Below are 26,826 nucleotides of genomic sequence, written 5' to 3' on the forward strand. Positions count from 1 at the left end.
CATTCTCTGTCGTCCCCTTCTCCTTGTGTCCTCCATCTTTCCCAACATCCGGGTCTTTTCCAGGGAGTCTTCTCTTCTCATGAGGTGGCCAAAGTCTTGGAGCCTCAGCTTCACGATCTGACCTTCCAGTGAGCACTTAGGACTGATTTCCTTAAGAATGGAGAGGTTTGATCTTCTTGCAGTCCATGGGACTCTCAAGAGTCTCCTCCAACACCATAATTCAAAAGCATTAATTCTTCGGCCATCAGCCTTCTTTACGGTCCAGCTCTCACTTCCATACATCACTACTGGGAAAACCATGGCTTTAACTATACGGACCTTTGTTGGCAAGGTGATGTCTCTGCTTTTTAAGATGCTGTCTAGATTTGTCATTGCTTTTCTCCCAAGAAGCAGGAGTCTTTTAATTTCCTGGCTGCTGTCACCATCTGCAGTGATCATGGAGTCCAAGAAAGTAAAATCTCTCACTGCCTCCATTTCTTCCCCTATTTGCCAGGAGGTGATGGTTTTGTTTTTGGTTTTTTTTGATGTTGAGCTTCAGACCATATTTTGCGCTCTCCTCTTTCACCCTCATTAAAAGGTTCTTTAATTCCTCCTCACTTTCTGCTATCAATTATTAGATATAGGGTTGCCATATTTCAGAAACAGGACACCCTGAAAGTTACTGAGCTTTTTAAGACAACCCCCAAAGTTTGTTGAGCTCTTTCCTACAAAAATGGCTATTTTTTCGATTGACTAGCCAGGACAGATCCAGGACAAAGCACCACCTTTCAAAAATTGCCCCCACCCCGGACATCAATTCCATCTTTAAAATCCCAGTAATGTCCAGGGAAATCCTTATTAAATAATAATATTTAAGAACATAAGAACCTGCTAGATCAGGGTTCAGTGGCCCAACTAGCCATGGCAAGGGTGCCAACTTGAATAAAATATATTTTGGGGGGATGATGCGGTGCACATACAACATTCAAATGGCAATGCGTATCAATTTTATTTTATTGTGGGGGCCAAAGAGGAAGAAAGGCCCCTAGGGGTTGGCTCCTATGAGTCATGGAATCAGAGAATTGCAGAGCTGAGGGGGATTCTGTTCTCCGCTGGCCAACAAGATTCCTGTGGGAAACTCGAAAGCAGGACCTGAGAATGATAACCCTCTCCCTTCTTGTTTCTAGCCATTGATAGCCCACTCCTCCGTGAATCTGCCCCATCCTCCCAGCCATACTGTGGGAGGCAGTTCCACAGATTAACTCTGCGCCACACAAAGGACTTTCTTTTACCACTGTTGCGGCTACATTCACAACTAATCTCGCAGCCCGACCATCTGACAAAGAGGGAACGGTGGAAAATCTGTTGTTTATTACTATCACATTACTTTAATGAAGGTAAAGGGGCCCCTGACCATTAGGTCCAGTCGTGACCGACTCTGGGGTTGCGGCGCTCATCTCGCTTTATTGGCCGAGGGAGCCGGCGTACAGCCTCTGGGTCATGGGCCAGCCTGACTAAGCCACTTCTGGCAAACCAGAGCAGAACACGGAAACGCCATTTACCGCCGGAGCGGTACCTATTTATCTACTTGCATTTTGACGTGCTTTCAAACTGCTAGGTTTGAAAGCACCTGGCAGGAGCTGGGACCGAGCAATGGGAGCTCACTCCATTGCGGGGATTCGAACCGCTGACCTTCTGATTGGCAAGTCCTAGGCTCTGTGGTTTAACCCACAAACCACCCGCGTCCCTTACTTTACTTTACTTTACTTTACTTACTTTAATAGCCCCCACCTAAAAGGATTAATTGAAATAAAACACACACACACACACACACCCAAAAAAAACCCAACACCATGAGGTGGGTGAAACTTTTATTTCAGCATGGAAAAGAAAACATTTTTCTTCAGGAGGAGGTTCATGACATCGCGGAGGTGCGAAATCTTTGGCCCACCAAATGTTGCTTGAACTACAACTCCCATCAGACCCAGCAAACATGACTGACGGCCAGGCCTGCTTCTTGCCGTTTCAAGGGATCCTCTTGCAAATTTAATAATGAAAAATTCAATTTCGTTAAAGGACTACAAAGGGACGAGTCACACAATAAGTTCATTTGTGGGTGATGCCGTACTTAGGCTGACTCCAGCATCCTCCGGCTGGGGTGCCCAACTGTTGTTGGACTACAACTCCCATCACCCCCTGCCATCTTGGCCAATGCTGAGGGATGATGGGAGTTGTAGTCCAACAGCAAGGTTGAAGAAGATTATACAGATTTGAGCAGCTCACAGCTGGAAACTCTTAATTTAGTTGCTACATATGATTTTGGGGGCAGGAGGGGATTACATTAAAAAAATATGAAAGGTTTTATCCATTAACATGCCCAACTGAACATATAATAATAATCTGAATTTAAACTATGCCAAAAAAAATACCAAAAGCTTTGTAATGGTTATCCCCCCCAAACTAGAAATTGCTGAAAAATGGGAGTTTAGTTCAGCAACTTCTGGAGAGTGTGAGGTTTGAGAAATCTGGCTTAAGTCTGTTCTACTCTAGATAATGATTTCAAATTCCCAGTGACTATGAGATTTAGGCGGGACGCGGGTGGCGCTGTGGGTAAAAGCCTCAGCGCCTAGGGCTTGCCGATCGAAAGGTCGGCGGTTCGAATCCCTGCGGCGGGGTGCGCTCCCGCTGCTCGGTCCCAGCGCCTGCCAACCTAGCAGTTCGAAAGCACCTCCGGGTGCAAGTAGATAAATAGGGACCGCTTTCTAGCGGGAAGGTAAACAGCGTTTCCGTGTGCAGCTCTGGCTCGCCAGAGCAGCGATGTCACACTGGCCACGTGACCCGGAAGTGTCTTCGGACAGCGCTGGCCCCTGGCCTCTTGAGTGAGATGGGCGCACAACCCCAGAGTCTGGCAAGACTGGCCCGTACGGGCAGGGGTACCTTTACCTTTACCTTTATGAGATTTAGGAACATGATTTTTGCGCCACGTGGCAAAGGGGGATATTGCTGCAGGGCGAAACCCGCGGGTTCAATCTGCTCTGTTGCACATACCTTGGTGAGACTTGAGAACAGATGAGAGAGGATAGCACAGGGCCCTCCAGCATAGCTGTCAACTTACAGATTCGAAAATAAGGGATCAGCAGCCAAAATAAGGGATTTTAGTCAACCAGCAGCCAAACGAAGTCTCAAGTGGTGGTTCCCACAGCGCAGCAACCCGGCAAAGGGGATGCAGCAAGGAAAACCACCGTCACCTCTCTGCTGGGAAGCGCTGAGCAAAGGCGAGTCCCCAGGCAAGGCGGCCGATTTGATGGGCACAAGGCATGCAAGCTCCACCCCCCAGTCATTCTTAGACTCCTTATTGGGTGAGCAACGCAGCCAAGCAACACAGTTGGAGCCTCCCTCCTCCCTGGCCGGCAGGGAGGGAGGGAGAGGAGCTGCTTCCTTTGAAACCCGGGGAATTTAAGGGACATCATCAATAAGGGACAGCAGCGGGACACGGCGCTGGGATAAGGGACTGTCCCGCCAAATAAGGGACGCTTGACAGCTGTGCCCTCCAGGTGTTGCTGAACTACAACTCCCAGAAAGCAATGGTGGGAATTGTGGTTCAGCAACATGGGGAGGGCACCAAAGGTCCCCCTGCCACCTTCCAAACCCAGGACTTCCAATCGGTATCTGTGACGTACAAATCTGAGCAACTACAACTCCCATCATCCCTGACCAGTCAATGGATGATGGGAGTTGTAGTTGAACGACAGCTGGGGGGACCTGAGGTTGCCAGAATACTGAGCCCCAAAGGAAGGAGGGAGGAGAAACTTTGGCCCTCCCAAAGGTTTCGGATCTACGACTCCCATCGGGCGCAGCACAAGCACATGGGAGTTGTAGTTCAGCAACACCTGCAGGGTTCCCTGCACCTGTACAAAGGAAGCAAGTTCTCGCAATAAGTGGCGACTCTTACCCAAAATGGGAGCCGTCCCCTGTGAAAGTAGCATCCTGGGTATGGAAGCCAACTTTCTGTGCGACTTGCGCCGTGAGTGAAGTTGAACATGCAGGCGGCTGCATAGCCTCGGCGATTTCAGAGAGGCTCTGGCAAGCACAAAAACCATTCCCTGTGTGCAGACCCTGCTGCTGCTCCTCTTTCTGGGCCACTTCCCATCTGGTTAAAAAACAAAAACGCAAACTCGAAAACCCACATCGCAGTCCCCTCTTCTGTTGCGCACGGATCCTTTCCCATGTTTGGAATTCCAACCGCCCCATTTTCTCTCTCCCAGGTCCGCTCAGCAAAGCACCTCGACGCAAAACTAATTCTCTCTCTCTCTATTCGCAATTTAGAAAATAATAAAACAGGACCTACCCAGTCCCAGACTTTCAACCGCTTTGATACAATCGGCAAAGCCAAGCCATAAAGTCTGGACAGCATTACTTTCAGCTTATATGTAGCCCTGCCTCTAGAAAAGTAGCAGGTCAGCGAAGTTGTATCCCTTGCACGCTACATATCTACCTGCAAGGATTTTTCCTTTCTTTTTTTTCGTGGCGGAGAGGTGGTGTGCACAAAATATTCCCACATCTAAAACACCTCTGCACTGCAGCCTATAGCGGTACGGTCTGAGAATTGGTTCCCCCACCCCGCAAAAAAGAAAAAAAAAAAGGTGAGATTTCAAGTGGCAGGATGAACTTATAGGTAGCACAGAAATCAAGGCAAAAAGCAGTGAGTTCTGGCTTCAGGGAACGCAAAATCAGGTTCGCTGGTGGCTGGTAGGGTGGAACGCTAGGAGCCTAACAGTAGGTGGCGCCACAGCCAACGACAGAGTCAACAGGAGGCAAAGCCAACTCGTTTGTGTCCCCATCTCCCTGCTGGGTTCTAAAAGAGCAACATTGAGGGGAGGAAGGCGACAGGCAGCGCCACCCCTGGGCTGGCAGTTGGGGGCTATCTGGGTGCAGACTGAGGTTGGCGGGGCAGTCCCTCGTTTGCTCCTAATGGGGTGTTTCCCACTGATCAGGTCCCTCTTTGTAGGTTTCAAAGGCTTAGCACTCTGAGCACCCCAAGCCTAGAGGGCTCCTCCCTCCTCTATCTGGAAAAGGGGTACACATTGAGAAGAGCCAAGTGGCCGGGACATGACAGGCGTTTTGGAGAGATATGCTTTCTCCCCACCTGCATTTTCAGGCACCTTCATTTATGCGCTCGGAACAAACCTTCCCAGAGCAAGCTATTTGCCATGACTTTTGGCCTAGGTGGGCTTGTGACACTCCTGTTCACTTGTAAAGGGGTTTATATCGATCGGTGCCCGACTCTGGTAGCGGCGGGAAAATAATGCATCAGTATTCCAGCACAGCTGCCCCAAAAATGCCCCTTCTAGAGAAGACGGGGCGCTAACGAAATGCCAAAGACCCAAGTCTTATTATGAAAAGGGGAAGAGAGGAGGATTCGATTATCTACTAAGGTTCGTCCAACTGATTTTTCAGGAGTTTCCTTCTGCGTGGATTCTCTGATGACTAATGAGGTTTGAGCTCTGAGTGAAGCTTTTCCCACAGTCCAAACACCGGTACGGTTTCTCCCCTGTATGTGTCCTCTCGTGGGCCACGAGGCTAGAGCTGCCACGAAAGCTCTTCCCACAGACGGAGCACTGAAAGGGCTTCTCGCCGGTGTGGATTCTCTGATGTGTAATGAGGTGCGATTTGTAGCTGAAGCTTCTCTCGCACACCATGCACTGGAAAGGCTTCTCTCCCGTGTGGATCCTTCTGTGCGCGCTGAGGCGGGAGCTGACGCTGAAGCTCTTCCCGCATTCCCCACACTGGTATGGCTTCTCGCCCGTGTGGATCCTCTCGTGGCTGACTACTTCTGAGCTGCGCAGGAAGCTCTTCCCGCAGAACGAACACCGGTAGGGCTTCTCTCCGGTGTGGGCCCTCTCGTGCGCGAGGAGATCTGAGCTTTCACTGAAAGTTTTCCCACAGTCCAAACATATAAACGGTCTCTCGCCCGTGTGGCTTCTCTGGTGCTTCCTGAGCCGCGAGCTCACGCTGAAGGTTTTCCCGCACTCAGAGCACTCGTATGGCTTTTCCCCCGTGTGGATTCTCTGGTGGCTGTTGAGGTACGAGCTCTGGCTGAAGCTTTTCCCGCATTCCAAGCACTTGTATGGCTTTTCCCCTGTGTGGATCCTGTGATGCGTGATGAGGTTCGAGATGTCGCTGAAGCTTTTCTCACACACCGAGCACTGGTAAGGTTTGTCGCCGGTGTGGATTCTCTGATGACTAACAAGGCCTGAGTTGCGCCGGAAGCTCTTGCTGCAGTACAGACATTTGTACGGCTTCTCTCCAGTGTGGGTTCTCTCGTGAGCGATAAGTCCCGACTTCACACTGAAGCTCTTGGCACAGTGCGAACACTTGTAGGGCTTCTCTCCCGTGTGTGTCCTGCGGTGGGCAATGAGGCTGGAGCTGACGCTGAAGCTCCTCCCGCAGTCGGAGCACGTGTACGGCTTCTCTCCCGTGTGGGTTCTCTCGTGAACGATAAGGCGTGACCGGAGGCTGAAGCATTTGCCGCACACCGAGCACTTGTGAATTTTCTCTCCGGCTTGGTCTGAGCCCTGACTGAAGTTTTCTTCGTAGACGATGATCTTCATGGGCGGCTTGCCCTCACCCGTCTCCTTCTCTGCCGTGGCTACACCGAGGTCTTCATAACCACCCGCCAATGGGATGGATTTTTGCAGCCTCTTCCTGGGTGGCTTTTTCGACAGCTTATCTGATCGCAGCGGCCTTTCGGGTAGGTCTTCCAGTTTGTCAAAGACAGGGAAGGTCTCCTCAAGGCCAAGGCCTTCATTGGATGCCTCACACAGCCCCTCGTGCTCCCTGTTCTCTGGCTGGGGACTCCCTTTGTTGTTCTCACTAGGGCACAGGTTGCCTAAAAGGAACAGTTTTGGGGATTAGCACCGATAATCATAATCGTCTGTTTTATCTGAATGCCACTTTCTCACAGAACGGTGTCCAAAATGGCACAAATCATATCAAGTGAGCAGTAAGTGTGCTTTTATGTAAGTCGGAAGGTGCCCAGAGTGGCTGGGGCGACCCAGTCAAATGGGTGGGATACAAATAATAAAATTACAGTGGTACCTTGGTTGTCTAACTTACCGTATTTTTCTCTCTATAACACGTAGATTTTTTCTCCTAAAAAGGAATGGGAAATGTCTGTGCGTGTTATTGAGCGAATGTGGGGGGGGGGGGTCCTCGGAGCCGACTAGGGGAGCGCAGGAACAAAAATCAGCAAAAATCAAATCGCGCGTTGCGTCGGAGAAGGGAAACCTGAAAAGAGGAAGTTGCTGCTTTCCTGCATTCTGCCTCAGGGTCTTACTGCCCACCCTCTTGTGTTTCATTGCTGTGTTTGCTCAAACGGAACAAAGAGCAGGCAAATCCCCTCCCCTCCAGGCAAGCAGAGGGGAAAGCAGAGCGTCCTTCTCTCTAATTCCTCTCCGTGCTCCGGCTGTGCTCGCAGGCAGCCAGAAAACATGCAGAGGAGGGGGTGGGAGGAGGGAGGGCTGGCTTCGGTTTGGGGAAACTTTTGCCTTTCTTTCCTCCGGTTTGGGGAAACTTTTGCCTTTCTTTCCTCCCTCCCGTTAAATCCCTCTCCTGCATTCTTAGCCAGCTGCTTCTCTGCACACCGCTCTCGTGCTCCTTGTCCCTTCTGTGTTTTTCCTTCCCTCCCCCCTTAAAATGTAGTTACAAAGCATGGATCCACATGGATCCTCAGGATCTTTGGATTGGGCCACCCCAAATTCACCATCAGATCACATAGCAGCCTGCCCCCCAAACATCACGCACCCACTGTTGCCTGGGGCTGCAATGGTGCAAAAATGTGGTTAAAAAGCATGGATCCACATGGATCCTCAGGATCTTTGCATTGGGTCACCCCAAATTCACCATCAGATCATATAGCATGTTCATGGCTACAGCCTGCCCCCCAAAATCACGCACCCACTGTTGCCTGGGGCTGCAATGGTGCAAAAACGTGGTTACAAAGCATGGATCCACATGGATCCTCAGGATCTTTGCATTGGGCTACCCCAAATTCACCATCAGATCACATGTCTGTGGCCACAGCATGAAGCACAAAAATGATACATCCACTGTTTCATTCAGAATTTTTTTCCTTGTTTTCCTCCTCTAAAAACGATGTGCGTGTTATGGTCAGGTGCGTGTTATAGAGCGAAAAATACGGTACTCCATTCCAAGAGTCCGTTCGACTCCCGGAACCGTTCAAAAACCAAGGCGCGGCTTCCAATTGGCTACAGGTGCTTCCTGCACTCATCGGAAGCCGTGTTGGACGTTTGGCTTCTGAAAAGCGTTCACAAACCAGAACACTTCTGGGTTTTCAGCGTTTGGGAGCCAAAACATACGCGTACCAAGGTGTTCGAGAACCAAGGTACGACTGTATTACTATTATTATTAAGTTCCAAACATATCAGAAACAATTACAAATCATCAGTCTCAGTCACAGACCTGATAGAAATGATCACAATATCAGCAAGAACCCCAAAGCAAATTTAAAAATCAAAATCAACGGCTTGGCTCTGGGACTTCAGAAGTTCAGAAACTAATATAGAGTCAGACCATGGATCTAGTGAGCATAATATTGCCTATGCCAATTGGCAAGATTTCAGGCTGACGTCTCTCCCAGCCTTAGCTGGATATTCCTGCCTCTCCCCAACCCCCTTCTTTCTTTTCTCTCCCAGCCTTTCCTTCTCTCTCCCCCTTCTCCTCAGTCGGTATAACAGGAGACTCCTGATCTCGGGGTTGTGAGTTTGAGCCCCACATTGGACAAAAACATTCTGGCACTGAAGGGGGTTGGACTAGATGACCGCCATGGCCCCTTCCATCTCTATAATTCTACGATCCTTTCCCAACCTGTCTCTCTCCCTTCCTGTCTCCCCTTTCCTTTCTCTTCTAGCTCTCCGCTTAATGGTTTGGGTCAAAGGAAGTATGTTGTGCATGCCAAGGAACCAATTTTAAAATTCAAATGGGCACCTTACCTCGTGAAGAACTGTCCTCCGCAGCAGTCTCCTCCTTGACCTCCAGGCCCTGCTGTCTCTGCTCAGGGTCCAACAGAGCTCCTTCGGCCTTCAGGGACGTCTCCCTGGCATCCTCAAACAATCCCAGCACCTGAAAGACCAGGAAAGAGGCTGAAAGATACAGCATGTGGGGGGGGGGGGCAACGCCACAGGCGAAGACAGATTCTAAGCCCACCCTGAACAACTCTCAGACCTCCCTTACCATTCCTTGTTGGGGTATAAATAAAAATTATTATTATTATTGTTATACGCCTCATAGAGCTACGGGGTGGTTTAACAATCAATCAATGTAAGGCAATAAGAAATAAACCTAGATTGATAAATATCTGAAAGAGCATCCCCTTCCATACAGACCCTCTCGGGTGCTGAGGTTGGCAGAGGGGGAGGAAATAAAGGGGAAGGTTCTGGAGTGGCCTAGTGTAGAGGTACTAGCAGAAAGGTTTTGCCCTCCCCATGGCCTGGGGAGAGGGAGTGTGGTCAAGGAGGGGGGCCTGACAGACAGGTCTAGAGGGCCACATTTGCTTCCTGGGATGGAGGCTGTCTATACCTGGATGAAAGATTTAAGAGACCCAATATCTCACTTGTGCTTCTGGCCTTTCGGGCTCTCGCTGCCTCTGGAGGAAATCCTCGGCCAACATCACCGCCTGGGCGCAGGTCTCCGGGCAGCCATCTTTGACCCAGCTCTGGCTCTCCGGTGGAAGGATGGCCAGGAACTGCTCCAGGATCAGCAGCTCCAGGATCTGCTCCTTGGAGTGCCTCTCCGGCTTCAGCCACCGGTGGCAAAGGAACCAGAGGCGGCTGCAGGCCTCGCGGGGCCCGTCGGCCTCCTTGTATTGGAACAGGCGGAAGTGCTGCCGCTGGACTTCGGTGCTGATGGCGTCGACCCGCAAGATGGCCGCCTTCACCTTCCCATAATCTCCCGCTTCCCTCTCCTCAAATCGCGGCCCTTCCTCTTTCAGGCCCGGTATGAGCTGCGACATCCACTTTCCCGGACGGGTGTCAACAGCCTTCTCAACGGACGTCAAAAATATATCGTCCCAGCGCGGTGGGTCTGGAAGCTGGGGGTCGTCCACTTCCGAATGAGACGTCACCACCATCTCCGTGACGTCCCTCGTGCAGACTTCCTCGCGTGTGGCAGCCGCTTCGTTTTTCACCAGAGCAACGTGGTTGGTCACACCGGCGTCCTCAGAAACGTCTGTCTGTCTTCTAGGGCCTCCATCGGCCATTTTCTCACCTGTTGTATATAATTTGTATAATATTTTCTGTTTTACATTTTAAAGTACTCCTTAATATATCAATGACGTCCCTTTTTCTCTTTCGATGGTTCATTTAACATATAATAAATACCTGAATATTTTACAAAAACTATACCATTTAGTATTCCATTATTACACCTAAAGGTAAAGGGACCCCTGACCATTAGATCCAGTCACAAACAACTATGGGGTTGCGGTGCTCATCTCGCTTTATTGGCTGAGGGAGCTGGCGTACAGCTTCCGGGTAATGTAGTTCGCCTGACTAAGCCGCTTCTGGTGAACCAGAGCAGTGTACGGAAACACCGCTTACCTTCCCACCAGAGTGGTACCTATTTATCTACTTTCACTTTGACGTGCTTTCGAACTGCTAGGTTGGCAGGAGCAGGGACCGAGCAACGGGAGCTCACCCGTCGCGGGGATTTGAACCGCCGACCTTCTGATCGGCAAGTCCTAAGCTCTGTGGTTTAACCCACAGCGCCACCTGCATATGATAATAATAATAATAATAATAATAATAATAATAATAATAATAATAATAATAATAATAATAATTTATTATTTATACCCCGCCCATCTGGCTGAGTTTCCCCAGCCACTCTGGGGAACATAGAACTCTATGTTCTTCTAATTCTCTTATAGTATATGTTAAGTCTGTGAGTTGTGCATATTCTGTCATTTGGGGGCTAACAAAACAAAGGCCACAGTGTTGGCATACATAAATAACCTTTTTTGACACCTGGGAATTTCAGTCTGAATTATCCCCAACAGGAAGGACTCTGTTTTTTGGGGGAAAGTACTTTTTGACATTTTTCCCCAATACATTATGGATCATTTCCACATACACTTTCACCCTTTAACAGGTCCACCACATATGAAAGAATGTACTCTCGACCTCACTGTATCTCCAGCACTTATCTGATTCAGTCTTAGGCATCTTTGCAAGCCTGCTCTGAGTTAAACACCATCTGTAAATCATTTTCAAGAAGTTCTTCTGCCTGCCCATTTTCTCACCTGCCCACTCCGTTGGAAAAGGTTCCTGGAGGCCCAGCGGGATGGTCCCCACCTCCTCTTCCTCCGAAGCCATTTTCTCTCCCCAGATCGAGGGCAACTTTAGCCCAGCTCGGCTATCTCCACTCCAGATTCAACCCCTTCTGTGTCTTACTAAACGCAGCTGGGTTGGGTGTGAGAAACGGAACTTTTATTTGTTCGGAAAGATAAAATGCCCAACAATAACAACAATAATAATGAATAGATACGACCTGTGCTTTCTCCAAACAAGTGAAGACCTTTTTTGTTCCAACAGGATTTCTAACTGGGCAAATGGGGTCTTTACTGCCAGTGTCCTCTTAGAATCTTAGAATTATAGAATTACTGACTTGTAGAATTGGAAGGGACCCTGGGGGTCATCTAGTCCAACCCCCTGCAATGCAGGAATCTCAGCAAAAGCATCCATGACAGATGGCCACCTGACCTCTGCTTAAAAACCTCCAAGGAAGGAGAGTCCACTACCTCCTGAGGGAGCCCATTCCACTGCCAAAGGGCTCTTACCGTCAGAAGTTTTTTCCGAATGTTTAGTCAGAATCTCCTTTCTTGTAACTTGAAGCCATGGGTTCGAGTCCTACCCTCCGGAGCAGGAGAAAACAAGCTTGCTCCATCTTCCATGGGACAGCCCTTGAGATAGTGGAAGATGGCTATCCTATCTCCTCTCAGTCTCCTCTTTTCCAGGCTAAACATTCCCAGCTCCCTTAACTGTTCCTCATAAGGCTTAATCTCCAGACCCTTGGTCATCTTGGTTGCCCTCCTCTGCACACATTCCAGCTTGTAGACATCCTTCTTAAATTGTGGTGCCCAGAACTGGACACATTATTCCAAGTATCGTCTGACCAAGGCTCTTATTTCCCTTGATCTGGACACTATACTTGATGTTGATGCAACCTGGAATAGCATTAGGGGGCTTTTTTGCTGCCTGACTCGTGTTAGGATTCTTTTGGGTTGTTTTTTTTTTAAAAAATGTTGGTTTTGTGTCTTTTAACTGTTTTTAATTATTTTGTGTGTAAATCGTCTTGAGACAGTCGTTTAGAAGGAAATTCATAAAACAATTGTAATAAAAAATATTAATAATTACAGTTAGATTGATTATTATTATTATTGGGGTGTAGTCAACTAATTCATTTCATCAGCGCAAGTATTTCCACTTGTGCAATGGAGCCTCCCCCACTTAATTCTTCAGATATGGGAAGTGTGCAGGGTGTCAGGATTCACAGAATGCTGTGTGAGATAGTAAGTCTGCAGGCTTGAGTTTGCTGGCTGATGCAATCAGCCTGAAATACTTCCTATGGAAGTGCTGGGTCAGAAAGACTCAGCGGTAATGTGCTGTCAGTTGATTGGCTGCCATTGGTTTAAAAGGAAAACCTGTCCATCAGTGTGGTGCAGAAGAGTGTGGTCAGAGAGAGAGAGAGAGAGAGAGAGAGAGAGAGAGAGAGTCTTCCTATTTGCCTTAAGGTGCAGCCAGGTACTCTGTTTGACTGTATGAACTGCTCGTGTATTATAGCCTGTAGATATTTGTATATATAGCTCACAATAAATATACTGCACTGAAGAACCTGGAATTCTGAGCATTTCTGCTAAAGCGCTGTGGAGAATTCGCGACACAGGGTGCACACTTGGTGTGAATGGGGGGATGTTCCTCTGCCCAAGTAGAAATCCTTGTGCTGATGGAACAAGTTAGCTAGATGCAGCCCATTTGTAAGAATTCTTAGTAATGAATAAAGATTAATAATCAACAATGAGCCTTTTACATAGCTCAGCTGGTTGAGCATGAGACTCTTAACCTCAGGTTTGAACCCCGTATTGGACAAAAGATGATTGCATTGCAGGGGGTTGGTCTAGATGACCCCGGTGTGCCTTCCAGCTGACAATTCTAAGATTCATTTAATCCCTCCTGAGGCCAGGCGAGGCGGAGAGGCAGCGATCTTCAGAGCTGAGCAAGTATTTAAACCTCAAACCTTCCTGGCTCGATGGCCCACACTCTTCCCCACCACACCAGACTGGGGACAGCGCAGCAACCCTGTGCATCTTTACTCAGAAGCAAGTTCCCCTACAGACTATAATCTGGAGTGGGAGGGAAGCATTGCAGGGATACGAATGCATTGTATTCCAGGACAAGATCTCGTGCATCTATTGACGCGGGCTGCAGTATCCCCGAAGCAGACACCGTCATTAAATCGTTAGCCTTCCAGGTCACACAAGACTCTTTGTTGTCAGGGCTGCCCTCTCTGGAAATGACCGTCCTTGCTGGAATTCTTACATCATTCAGGCATGGATGCTTGGCAGAAATCTCCTCTTTATTATTATTATTATTTGCAATTTCTGTCCTTAATCATCATCATTCTGTCCTTAATCATCATCAATAATAATAATAATAATAATAATAATAATTGCACATGCATCTCCCCCAGCTCTCCTCCATCAGTCACTCACCTTTTGCAAAGATTGCAAGGTTGCAATCCTTCCTTGCAAGGTGGGTGCAAAACACAGATCCCTGGGAGCTGGATGCACAATTCAGAAGGCGCATCTGCCCTCCCCCCTCCTCGCAACTCCCCTCTTTCTCCTCCCCCTCCCGCCACAGGAAGGAACTCGCCAGCCCCCGAAAGGTCCTCCCCCAGGACCTCGCTCTCGAGTCCCTCTCTAGCAACGGCCCACTCTGTCGCTTTAACCCCTTGCGCGCCTCGCGGCAAAGCAAACCAACCATGCGGGGTTCGCGTAAGGAGGCTTTTTTGAGTCCGCTTTCCCTGCTGGACCCCCTCGAGAGGTGGGGCGGGGGGGGGGGGAGTAGATGCCGCGATGGGCGGGGCCAGAAGCAAAAGGGGGCGGAGCGGCTGGCTGCAAAGTTCCATCTTTTTGTTGCAACGTCCAGCTTTGCTTTTTTCCCCCTCTTTTTTTTATTACAAAGGATCATGGAATTGTAGAGTTGGGAGGGACCCCCAGAGTTACGTAATCAAGTACAAAACAAAATAAAAAAATTCCTTCCAGTAGCACCTTAAAGACCAACTAAGTTAGTTCTTGGTATGAGCTTTCGTGTGCATGCACACTTCTTCAGAATCAAGTACAAACACACTGCAATATGATGATGATGATGATGATGATGATGATAGTGATAATGATAATAATAATAATTTATTTATACTCCACCCATCTGGCTGGGCGGCTTCCAACAAAATATTAAAATACAGTAATGCATCAAACATTAAAAGCTTCCCTAAACAGGGCTGCCTTCAGATGTCTTCTAAAAGTCAGATAGTTGTTCTCTTTGACATCTGAAGGGAGGGCGTTCCACAGGGCGGGTGCCACTACCGAGAAGGCCCTCTGCCTGGTTCCCTGTAACTTGGCTTCTCGCATTGAGGGAACCACCTGAAGGCCCTCTGTGCTGGACCTCAGTGTCCGGGCAGAACAATGGGGGTGGAGACACTCCTTCAGATATACCGGGTTTCCCCAGCCACTCTGGGTGACTCCCAATAGAATATTAAAAACATGATAAAACATGGATGCTTTAGCTGAGATTCCTGCATTGCAGGGGGTTGGACTAGTTGACCCATGGAGCCCCTTCCAACTCTTAAGATTCTATGATTGCAACACAGGGAACTCAACATGCATTCCACTGTCTGATTTGAAACCATACCAAACCCCGCTTAACTTTGTAAATGTGCAAGCAAGTTTTGCTGCACATAAAACGGAGAGAAGAGTTATAACAAGGGAAGAAAATTTAAAAGATGAAAATCAAACTTGGCACATAGATTAAGTAGAGTTGTGACTGCTTCCTAAAGCCTGTTGCCTTGCTTAGCCGGCTTTGGAAAGGCAGCACGAGGGCCGAGGGGAGTATGTGATTTTGGCTTTGCTTCCACCCCCTCAGTAGGTTCCCTGTAGGAGTACTTGTGAAGCCCACTTGGTATGAAAAGTTGGGCCGCCCCGATTTAGTCACCTAGGTTACTTTTATAGGTTTTTCTGGTTTCATCTGCATTTTGATCCTTCTACAAATACTGATCTTATAATAATTTTGCGGCTTCTAGCAAAAATTCTACAAATTTTATAATGTACACGAAGGTTGCGGCCCTCCCTATGTCAGTGGGCTTCATCTCCCATTAGCCTCAGTCAGTATGGCCAATGGTCAGGGATGATGGGAGCTGTACTGATGGGGTTGGACTAGATGACCCTTGGGTTCCCTTCCAGCTCTACAATTCTATGATTCCTGCAGTATCTGAATGGTCACAGGCCATTCAGAACTGAAGGGCAATTTGATTCAGCAGCTTGCTAATCTTTCTAAATCAATTAATGAAAACCTGGCTGGTTTTATGTGTGTATTATTAGTAAACACGGCCAATTTTGTGTATCATTAGTAAATTTTCTGTTTATACACACCACTGAAAGATTTCTATTATGATGGTGCATAAAAAGTTCTCCAAATAAGAAATAAGATGGAAGCCTGCTATCTGGGGTTAAAAAAACAAAAACAGAAGCTGAAGTTCTCTAATCATGCCAATATCACTTTCCTATGCTGATGAAAACTTGGTGCATGAAATAATAATTATTAAAAAGCAGGCAGGCTGAGAATATGCTCCTATGAGAAGCAGTGATGGCCACCAACTCAGATGCTTTTAAAAGAATATGGGACAAATTTGTGGAGAATAGGACTATCTGTGGCTAGTAGCCCTGTCAAGAGGCAATATGTCTTTGAATACCAGTCACTGGGGATCAGAAATGGGGAGCGTTGGGCTGTTGCTCTCGGATTCTGCTCTGCGGGCACTGAGGCATTGACAGGAGTGAGCCAGCAGTAAATCACACCAAGCAAGTTGGAGTTAACTCTTTATTAGCAAAAACAGGATATGCACAGGAGTGTCCGGCCTAATGAGCAGAGCAACTGATCTCCTCCATGAAGCAGTAGCTGAGACTGAAGGCCTCCCTATGGCTGCCTAACTCCCCTCATCTCCAGGGCCTTTTCTGAGCAATCAGAGACTGTGCCTGTATAAAGCCCCTCCGTCCTCTTCATGCCTCTCCTGGTTCTGGGAGAACAAGAGGGAAGGGAACCTGTTGCAGCAGGAAGGTGAGACATCCACGACTCTTCACCAGCCAGAGTCCTCTCCTCCCACCTTTCTGCTTCAGCTTCTGCCTCTGATTCTGGGCTGCTCTCTGCCACACACTCTCCCCGCTCACTAAGCCTTGTTACCCCTTCAGCTTCCGATACCTCCTTTCCTCAGTCTGCTCCCTCTTCTCCCTCATTGTTGTCCCAACACCATTCCACAGGCCCTGACCCTTCGTCCCTTGGGGGTTCCCCAGCTGGGTGACCTGTATGCCAGACTGCAGAGACCCCCTTTGGCACGACCCAGCGTCGTTTGCGAGGGAAGAAAGTGAGGTGGAACAATGACAAACTCCATAGACTGCAATCAATAAGGAGAAGGAATGGAACAGGATGGCAGTGGGAACCACCTGGTCAGACGAGAACGCGTGGGGACCTGCAAAGTCTCGCTCAGTCACAGTTTTTCCTCTTCTGGCTCTGCTTCGAAGTGGCGCTGGGGTGTGTGACGGGAGCTGGCAGCGAGGTAGCTGGCGAATCTCCAGGACTCGGGTTCGTTAAGGGAGGGAAAGGCTCGGGGCTGGTGGAGGGACACAGGGGGCCTGGCGCCGGGTCGGGTCCCGGAGCCAAGTCTTGTGCCCCGGCAGGAACGTGCATCCCGGGTTCCTCAGGGGTGGGGGAAGACAAGGGCATTGTGCTGCTCCCGGAGGCGCTGGCCCGCCTCTCCTCGGAGTTGGGAGCGGCCTGCTGGGCGGGCCATGGGGGGCTGAACCCCGGAAAGAGGCTGGGAGAGGGGTATCTCGGTGTCGAAAAGGCCGTTGCAATGGCCTCCATGGCAGAGGTCTGCCTGCCCATGAGGTCAGCCAGGGTCTGGTGGGAGCGTTCGATGGCCGCAATCATGCGGTGAGTGGTGGCGCGGTCCTCCTCCCGCTCCTGCTTTTCCTGGCGCCTCTCCTGCCTGTCCTCAGCACGCTCCTCCTGCCGGGTGTTTTCGAAGGCCTGCAGGTCCTGCCGGTGCAGCTGCCGCAGTGCGTCCACAAGGTCGGCGTTCGCCTTGGAGGAGGACGCCATCGCCGGGGAGGATGAGGGTTCCGCAGGCCGCCGGGCGGACTCTAATCGCTGGCGCCAGTTGCGCTCCCGCCGGAAGCGCATGCGCTCCACGTTGCCGGCAGTCGGCCTCCTTGGCTCCTCCGCAGCGTCTGAGGAGAGACAAAAGGAAGGAGAAGGAGTGAAGGAAATAAAACACAGCCATCAGCCCTCGTCATAGAATCACGGACATTCGAGGCCTAAAGGAAAAGACGCACACAGACACAAAACACACATCTTATCTGATGTGTAACTATTGTGGATGAGAATCTTTTGTCAAACTGGGGCAAGTTCAAGGTGTTGGCACTAAAATACCCAATGCAGCTCAGGACCAGGTTCCTCCACAGCAGGTCTGGGCAATTATCAGCTTTCCAACATCGTAATGTTGCCAGCTAAGCTTCATGATATGGTAGTTAATAATAATAATAATTTTATTATTGATACCCTCTTCCACCTGACTGAGTTTCCCCAGCCACTCTGAGCAGCTCACAGAATATATCAGAACATACCAAAACATCAAACATTAAAAACTTCCCAATACAGGGCTGCCTTCAGATATCTTCTATATCAGGGGTCAGCAACCTTTTTCAGCCGTGGGCCGGTCCACCATCCCTCAGACCATGTGGTGGGCCGGACTATATTTTGAAGAAAAAAATGAATGAATTCCTATGCCCCACAAATAACCCAGAGGTGCATTTTAAATAAAAGCACACATTCTATTCATGTAAAAAACACCAGGCAGGCCCCACAAATAACCCAGATGCATTTTAAATAAAAGGACACATTCTACTCATGTAAAAACACGCTGATTTCCGGACCGTCCGTGGGCCGGATTGAGAAGGCGATTGGGCCACATCTGGCTATGGGCCTTAGGTTGCCTACCCCTGTTCTAGATGTTATGTAGTTCTTTATCTCCTTGACATCTGAAGGGAGAGCATTCCACAGGGAGGGCGCCGCCAGTGAGAAGGAAGAAGTGGGGAGGAAGAAGGCAGTTGCCGGTCACGATTAGTGTCACCCTGCACAGTTTCTGCCTCTTCCTGGTGAGGCCAGGCGGGCAGCACTGCCCCCGAATGAGTGCAACAGCTGGAGCACCGCATGGCAATGGCACCACGGAGCCGCTGGCCTCCCTGGGACCACCAGAGGTGGCTTGCCCCAATGAGAGTCTCGCAGCGCAAAAGCCCCCATTCCACTCAGCATGAGGAGGAACGTAGGGATGAGGTGGCCTGCCAGCGCTCACATGGCCAGAGAAAGAAATGAAAGTGACTGGCTGGCAAGCAGACAGGCCGGCCCACTCCTAATCTCAGCTAAAGCATCCATGGCAGATGGCCGTCCAACCTCTGCTTAAAAACCTCCAAGGAAGGAGAGTCCACTGCCTCTCGTGGGAGCTCATACCTGTTTATATTCACTTGCTTTGATATAAGCTAATTGGCCAACTTTGATGCTAGGCTTGGAGCCCAGAAATGGGAGCGATCTGTAAGAGTTGGATTTTTGCACCTTCTGCCTTCATATTTGAAGACATAGGTCCTCTGGCTGGGTCAGGACGACATGGGGTTGGGGGTCCAACTCCCCTCTCTTGCGGGGGCTCAATTAGTGCCAGCGCCTTCTGTCAAGAGTTTGGGTGTAACCTTCGACGCCTCCCTTTCCATGGAGGCGCAAGTTGCAGCCATAGCAAAGGTGGCATTTTTCCATCTCTGCCGTATTAAGCAGTTGGTTGCTTACCTTTCTTGCCCTGATCTGGCCACAGTGATCCACGCAACGGTCACCTCCAGGCTTGACTACTGTAATTTGCTCTACGTGGGGCTGCCCTTGAAGTTGACCCAGAAACTCCAGCGGGTGCAGAATGCCACGGTGAGACTCCTTACGGGGTCCTTGCCGCAGAATCACATTCATCCAGTGCTTTACCTACTGCACTGGCTCCCGGTGGAGTGCAGGGTCAGGTTTAAGGTGCTGGTTTTTACCTTTAAAGCCCTATGTAGCCTAGGAACCACGTACCTATGGGACCGCCTCTCCTGGTATGCCCCGCGGAGGACCTTAAGGTCCACAAATGACAACACCTTGGAGGTCCCAAGTTGCAAGGTGGTTAGATTGTTCTCAACTAGGGCCAGGGCCTTTTCAGTACTGGCCCCAACTTGGTGGAACGCTCTGTCACAAGAGACCAGGGCCCTGCGGGACTTGACATCTTTCTGCAGGGCCTGCAAGGCAGAGCTGTTCCGCCTGGTCTTTGGTTTGGACTCAGTCTGACCCTTATGTTTCCCTCCCCTTATGGTTTTGATCTATGGGCTACTTTTAAAATGAGGCTGCATTTTAAATTGCATTTTAACCAGTATTTTAAATTGGTTTTTTTTCCCTATTATGTTTTTACTGTAATTTTACTGGTGTTAGCCGCCCTGAGCCTGGCTCTGGCCAGGGCAGGCAGGGTATAAATAAAATTTAGTATTATTATCATTAGTATATTGGCAAGTGAAGCAATGGGAAGTCCTGGCCAAACAAACTGCTTTTTAGGTTTGGTCGTTTTCCATTTCACAATATAAATTTTCTGAAATAAATAAGTGAAACACACGTGCTGCCTCCAACAGAGGAGGGAGAATGTCAGCATCGCACCTCACAGCCATTATATGCCACAAAAAATAAACTGTGCCCAAGCCACAAAGCGCCACTCACTTGACACCTGAGGTTCAGCAGGGGTCTCTGGGGAGGGCAAGGGGACACTACTGCCCCGCGGCGGCTCCTCTTTCCCCACGATCAGCATGTCGTCGTCCTTGGACGGCTTTCGGGCCTGCCTGCCCGGCTCGGCGGCCGCCCCCCGGAGCTCTTTGGGAGGGGAGGTCTGGGGCAAGGGGAGGACGTACTGCCGCTCGTTCGCGGCTGCCTCCGGGGCGGCGCTGGCCGCTTCCCTGGCGATCCTGGTGGCGGCCATGGGGTTGAGGGGCAGCCTCTTGCGCCGCTTGTCCAGCCGCTCCACCACGCCGGCCCCACACACCTTGCCGCAGACGATGCCCTTGCGGAGGCAGAGGAACTGCTCCAGCAGCTTGAAGTAGGGGGCGGTCTTGGGCGCCCTCCCCGAGTGGAGGTTCCCGCACTTGATCTCCTTGTAGCCGCGCTTGAGGTCTTTGGCCCGGCTGCGGCACTGCTCGGCATCCCGCTCGAAGCCCCGCTCACGGAGGCGGTCGGCAATCCAGGCAAAGAGCTTCATGTTGCGGTACTGCTGACCCAGGGCGATCTGGACATCCTCCGCTTTCCAGATGTCGATGAAGGCGATGGTCTCCTTGCGGGACCAGGCATCCCGCCGTCTCCTGGGCTCCGGGGAAGGGAGGTTCACATCTGGGGGGCTTGGGAGAGAATCCGTCAGGGAGAAAGGCTCTGCAGCCAGCTGAGAGCTCTCTGGGTCGGCAGTCATTTCCGCATGCTGTAAAGAAAAGAAAGGGGGAATGAAAGGGGAAGTGTCGCTCAGTGGTTAGTTTCTTTTTTAAAAAAACAAAACAAATCACTTGTGTCATATCATTGGCTCCTGGTACATTTCAGAGCAGAATTCAAAGTGTTGGTGCTGCCCTTTAAAGCCCTAAGTAGCTTTGGCCTTGCATGCCTGAAGGAACGTCTCCACTTGCCTCGGTTCTGCCTGGAAGAGCTTAGATTTGATATCTCACTTTATCACTACCCTAAGGAGTCTCAAAGAGGCTAACATTCTCCTTTCCCTTCCTCTCCCACAACAAACACTCTGTGAGGTGAGTGGGGCTGAGAGACTTCAGAGAAGTGTGACTAGCCCAAGGTCACCCAGCAGCTGCATGTGGAGGAGCGGAAACGCGAACCCGGTTCCCCAGATTACGAGTCCACTGCTCTGAACCACTACATCACACTGGTTCTCCAGCTGACCTACACACTGAGGTCCAGCTCCGAGGGCCTTCTGACGGTTCCCTCAATGCAAGAAGCGAAGTTACAGGGAACAAGGCGGAGGGCCTTTTCAGTAGTGGCGCCCACCCTGTGGAATGCCCTCCCATCAGATGTCAAGAAATAAACAACTACCTGACTTTTAGGAGACATCTGAAAGCGGCGCTGTATAGGGAAGTTTTTAATGTTTGATGTCTTATGTTTTATGTGTTTTAATTTATTGTAACCCAGTCAGGTGATATAAAATGAAATGAATAATAATAATAATAAGCATCGGCATCAGAAAAGCTGTTTACAACAACAGAAATAAAAAATCATAAACTATTGACAGGAGTGAGCCAGCATTAAATCACACCTAGCAAATTGGAATTAGCTCTTTATTAGCAAAAAGGATCAACACAGCAGTGTCAGACCTAATGAGCAAAGCAACTCATCTCTGACAGGTCTCGCATCCATGAAGCAGCTGTCGAGGCTGAAATCTCTCCATTTCTCCAGGGTTTCCCCCAAGCAATCGGAGATGGTGCCTACTATTCCCTCTGCCCTTTTCATGCCTCTCCTGGTTCTGGGACTCCTGAAGCTTCCGGCGCCTTCCACGCGAGCCACCTCTCACCTTTTGCTCCTGCCTCTCGGCCTCTTGCTTCATCTGCAGGAAATCCTCCGCCAGGCCCACCGCTTGGGCACATGTTTCCGGGCTGCTCCCCGTCACCCAGCTCTGGAGTTCGGTGGGCAGGATGGTCAGGAACTGCTCCAGGATCACCTGCTCCAGGATCTGCTCCTTGGAGAAGCGCTCTGGCTTCAGCCAGTGGTGGCAAAGGTACCAGAGGTGCCCGCAGGCTTCCCGGGGACCCTCAGCCTCCTGGTAGCGGAATTCCCGGAAGCGCTGGCGGAGGGTGTCCCTGCTCGGAGCATCTCCGCCCAGGGCCTCCTCCTTCGCTGCCCCGAAGCCCCTTCTTCCAGTGTCCGGGACGAGCCTGGGGGCGGCTTCCTCACGAGCCCACCGGCATCCTTCCACAGCTCCCTTGAAAGATGCCAGAAGCTCCTTTGCGTCGTCCCAGTTGCCTCGTCCGGACGGAGGGGACCGCGCCGCCTCGGGGAATTCTTCCAGCTGGGTCTCCCAGCAGTCGGAAAGGCCCTCGTCCGGCTCCTGCTTGACCTGCTGTGACGGTGCCCAGCCAAAAAAGGCCCTTGTGGTCCTGGATGGAGCCGGGTGGGAGCCCCTGACTTTCCCTTCCAGCCCCGCCAACGGTTTGAGCCCTTCCGACTCCCGGCCCTCCATTTTCATTCCCGTCCGAACACACCGTGTGCAACGGGAGGCGTGAGGAGGCCACACTTGCCCAGTCGTCGCCCCCAAACCGTTTTCCTCAGGCGCTCGTGTCTCCAAAAACAATTCCCAGCCATGGGTCACTCTCTTCACATTTGCATGGGCGTCTCTCAGCAAAAGCTGAGGACATTGGGATCCTTAAACCAGGAGGAATCTTACATGGCAGTGGGCAATGTTTGAGGCCTGGAGGGCTAGCTTTTTCTCCCCCTGAAGAAGAAGAAAAGATAAAAATTAATCATTGCAACTACAACAGAAGGCCCATCAATTTGTGCAATGCTTCCCAAGCCTTTTCCCCTCATGGACCTCTTGGAAATTACTGAGGGTCTCAGTGGACCCTATTTTTTCTGCCTGCTGCAGCAATCGTAAAGCACTGTGTTAGGTGCTGTATGCTTTTTAACTGAATGATTACTGCTTGTTTCTTTCGTATCTTGTATTTTGCTGTATTCCAAAGAATTCTTGATTACGTGTTTTGTGATTTTATATTGTGATTTTTATCTTGTGAGACCTGCGGGTATAGGGTGGTATACAAATTTAATAAATGATAATAATAATAATAATTTCCAAAGATTTTAGATTGTGTATTTCACAGAAACACCATGGACCACTTGAATGAAGCTTGAGTGGTGCAGTTATCTGAGTAAATTAGCTTTGTTAGTCAACAGCAGCAGCAACAACAAATAAATAAATATATGTAAATAAATAATAATAAGAGTAATACATTGCTTATTAACAGTACTTTCTTTGTCATGGCTCTCACTAGTACAGAGCACCATCACTTTCTGTTGCTGTTGTTGCCTATGGCACCATTTGGTGCTGTCACCCACGGCACTTTGATCAAAAGATTACCACCGTCACTTCATTATTTTTATCTTTATCAAAAAAACAAAACAAAACACTGCTTCTTAATCTTCTTCTCATCATCAACTCAACTTCTTACCAGCCCTGCACCATAAAATCCCTGGGCTGGTTACAGCCATTTTAAAAAACCACAACATTAAAGCCAGTTTGAAACAAATCACAGTCAACTAGGAGTGTTTTGTTGCCGTTTACTTTCACAAAAAAATAAAAATATTAACAACCCAGGATTGTTAGGTTGTCTTTATTTTTATTATGTATTTTGTGGGGCATATATATATATAGAGAGAGAGAGAGAGAGAGATTTTATTGTGGTGAACCGCCCAGAGATCTATGGGTATAGGGTGGTATACAAATTAATTAATTATGAGAGTGATCAATCAATCAATATTGGGGGACCCCCACCGCAATTAACTAACTAATTTTGACACATAACTTTTATTAAATTTTCTAATTTACATTTCAAAATATTCATTTAAACAACCTTAAATCAACGACTACCCTTCTTCTCTTTCCGTAGTTCATCCTGCATATCACTAATTATTAATTAATTTTGGGGGGGACACCCCCCTCCCCACCCACAGCAAGAAGAAACTTCCTAGAACTGAGAGCTAAGGGCACGCGGCGGCTTCACTCGCCCCTCCTGAGCATGCTCCGAAGTGGGACCCCCCCCTGCGCGCATGCCCGGAGGGGGCGAGCTATCTCGGGCTTCCCCCAGCCGGCAGGCGAGCGTCACGGGACGGGGACCCCACCTTCCTTCCTCCCCCCCCCCCAGCGGCGCCCGCTTGCTCTCCTCTGCGCGGGCGCGGATCTTTGCGCGGCGCTGCTTTTCTTTTGCAAACAAACAAACGACAACAACAACAGCCGTGCATTGGGAGGGGAGGGGAGGGGAGGGGAAATGGGGGGGGGGGAGGGAGGAATAAAAGGTGAGGATCGGGGCGAAGAAGGGAGGGGAGGAATAGAAGGTGGTCTCACTCCCACCCCCCACCCCCCCAAAAATATAAGATCCCCCCGGGCCTGTCTCGCTCACCCCTCCTGCAGCCCGGCCCAGATGCCAAACTTCACTCCTGCGGCTCCTGGGAAATCCGGACTCCAGATTCCCACGCACGAGGGGAGGGAGGGAGGGGGGGAGGGAGGGAGCAAAGCAGGAAGGGGACGGATTAGCCCCTGACATCAGGAGGCTTGGCCTCGCATGCCACCCACACTGGTCTGTCTAGGAATCCGGAGTGAGCCCTCGTTTAAACGCTGGCTGATTTGGAGCAGATCTCTCCATCCATCCATCCATCTATTGCGGGGGGGGGGGAGGCGGGGGTAGTGGAAACTTTATTTCCTCCCCCCCCCTCTCTCTCTGCCTTCTTTATATCTCTTTTTATATATATATATAAATATTTATTAAAAGTTTTCCAATTTTATAAACCAAAAAGATCCAATTAACACAACAGAAAAACATAAACATAAACAGAAAAACATAAATATACATTTAACAACAAAACAAAACAGATATAATTCCCAATCCTTATCTCCATTACCTTATATCCCGGACTTCCTCTCACCTCCCCCTTTTGTATTCCAGTTTAAACTTAAATTCAGCAAAGTCCTTATTACCACATTAATATAACTTATCTAAACTTATTTTTCCACCTTTACATTACAGCTGGTAACCATTTAATTTCTGTCCAACATCATTCTAACTATCATTAATTTTCTGTAGGTAGTCCTTGAATTTCTTCCAATCTTCTTCCACCAACTCTTTCCCCTAGTCTCGGATTCTGCCAGTCATTTCCGCCAAACCCATATATTCGATCATCTTCATCTGCCATTCCTCCAGAGTGGGCAAATCCTGTATTTTCCAAAGCCGCCTTTATATCTCAGGTCCCTTTCTGGCCATCATTACACCTCCATGCTGGGAAAGGAAGGTTGAGCTGCACCGGGTGGATTTCTGCCTGCCAGTTTAGTTCAATCAAAGGCGCAGCAAGAGGCCTGCCCCGCTTTTAAAAGAGCACTGCCTTCCATCCCGCCCAGTGGCCTCTCCAGGAATTTGGAGTAAACCCTCATTTAACTGCAGGCAGTTTTGAAATGGGTTTTTTTTTTTTGAGGAGGGTGTCACACTCCCCCTTCTCTGCCCTTCTTGTACTTTTTATAGGTAGTGGCTGTTTCTTCCTATCTTGGCACCTCCGTGCAAGGGAAGGAACGTGAGCTGCATCAGTTGGATTTCTGCCTGCCATTCCGTTAAATTAAGGGTGCATATCCATCTTTAAAAGAGGGGAGATCTTTGCTCTGTCTCTGACTTACGGACTGGTGTCTCTAGGAACACAGAGGAAGCCCTTTTTTTGGTAGCTCATCTAAACGCAAAGAAGTCTGGATCTGGGATCTGGTTTCCACTGCCTCGTTCTCTCTCCTTCCCAGGCGGAAAGATCCGACAATGGAAGTTTCTCCCTATCACTTCCTTGCTGCACCTGGTGGGTTTCTGCCTGCTACAAGCTGGTAAAGTTGTAGCAGAGCTCAGTCATTTTTATTCAGAGAATGGTAATACTATTTCTTTATTATCTGAGATTGTTAATGACAGGGCTGCCGCCTCTTTAATAGGTGCGTGACAGTAGGAAACTCCACAGGTGAAGCTTTGCTCCAGATGGATTTCTGCCTGCGACATAGCCGTTAAAGGCATGAGAAATACTTTGCCTTAAAAGAGAGAGGAGGGGGTGATCCTAGGTTTTAATCGTCTAGGATTGCTATTTATTTATTTTTTGGCAGGGTGGCTACACTTTTAATACTATCACTACAGGAGGAAATCCAGCAGGTGAAGTTTTCCTGTTACTTTGTACAGAGAAAATTGGACACAGAGAAAAAATGTTTTCTCATAATACTGTCAGAACATAAGAAGAGCCCTGATGGAATATGCTGCCCCAAATGTAGGGCACCGTCTGAGATGGGCTTTGAAAGAGGATTTGACAATATTTTGGAGCAGAGATGTCTCAGAGATGTGCTAGGGCAGGCCTAGGCGATTGGTTCTGTGAAACCAAGGAAAACTCATGCAAATTTCCTTTTTTAAAGTTATTTTTAATATGCTATGAGCCACCCCAAACATTTTTTTACAATGGAAGGGTGGGATATATATGTTGTTGTTGGTTAGTCGTTTAGTCGTGTCCGACTCTTCATGACCTCTTAAATATATAAAGCAAAGTTCTTAAAACAATGTGGCTTACTGTGGTAAGAGATCACTTACAGTATAATAATAATAATAATAATAATAATAATAATTTATTATTTGTACTCTGCCCCATCTGGCTGGGTTTCCCCGGCCACTCTGGGCGGCTTCCAACAAGGATT

At 49.2% G+C, this 26,826-nt stretch overlaps 2 protein-coding genes and 1 long non-coding RNA gene across 4 annotated transcripts; all 3 read right to left on the minus strand.

Annotated features, from left to right (window-relative positions):
• Nucleotides 1-1,833: 1,833 nt before the first annotated feature.
• LOC309337515 lies at nt 1,834-2,339 on the minus strand. Its single transcript, XR_014154380.1, has 2 exons — nt 2,223-2,339; nt 1,834-2,145 (listed from the first exon to the last, which is right to left on the minus strand). It is a non-coding gene; the product is annotated as an uncharacterized lncRNA (long non-coding RNA).
• A 3,093-nt stretch (nt 2,340-5,432) lies between these two features.
• On the minus strand, nt 5,433-13,876 carry LOC309336601 (uncharacterized protein; the record flags this gene model as incomplete). Of its 2 annotated transcripts, XM_081852613.1 has the most annotated exons (5): nt 13,766-13,874; nt 11,297-11,456; nt 9,611-10,263; nt 8,991-9,120; nt 5,433-6,868 (listed from the first exon to the last, which is right to left on the minus strand). In XM_081852613.1, the coding sequence occupies exons 2-5, from the start codon at nt 11,367-11,369 to the stop codon at nt 5,433-5,435; spliced, it is 2,292 nt and encodes a 763-aa protein (XP_081708739.1). In that variant the 5' UTR covers nt 11,370-11,456; nt 13,766-13,874. The 2 variants fall into 2 exon arrangements, with proteins under 2 accessions (XP_081708739.1, XP_081708738.1); XM_081852612.1 differs by lacking the exon at nt 11,297-11,456 and having other exon boundaries at nt 13,766-13,876.
• A 2,255-nt stretch (nt 13,877-16,131) lies between these two features.
• On the minus strand, nt 16,132-22,372 carry LOC309336160 (uncharacterized protein). The gene is made up of 3 exons (XM_081851652.1): nt 21,934-22,372; nt 20,100-20,844; nt 16,132-17,551 (listed from the first exon to the last, which is right to left on the minus strand). Exons 1-3 carry the CDS (start codon nt 21,964-21,966, stop codon nt 16,806-16,808), a joined length of 1,524 nt encoding a protein of 507 aa, XP_081707778.1. The 5' UTR covers nt 21,967-22,372; the 3' UTR covers nt 16,132-16,805.
• Nucleotides 22,373-26,826: the final 4,454 nt, after the last annotated feature.

This window comes from Podarcis erhardii (assembly GCF_964252035.2).
Source record: "Podarcis erhardii genome assembly, chromosome: 2".
In the NCBI taxonomy this organism is placed as follows: Eukaryota; Metazoa; Chordata; class Lepidosauria; order Squamata; family Lacertidae; genus Podarcis; species Podarcis erhardii.

Coding starts and splice junctions, on each gene's coding strand:
- LOC309336160 (XM_081851652.1), bottom strand. CDS start 21,966: ATGAAGCAAGAGGCCGAGAGGCAGGAGCAAAAG. Junction 20,845..21,933: donor CCGAGAGGCAGGAGCAAAAG/GTGAGAGGTGGC, acceptor TTTTCTTTACAG/CATGCGGAAATGACTGCCGA. Junction 17,552..20,099: donor TGCTGAACCTCAGGTGTCAA/GTGAGTGGCGCT, acceptor GTCTCTCCTCAG/ACGCTGCGGAGGAGCCAAGG.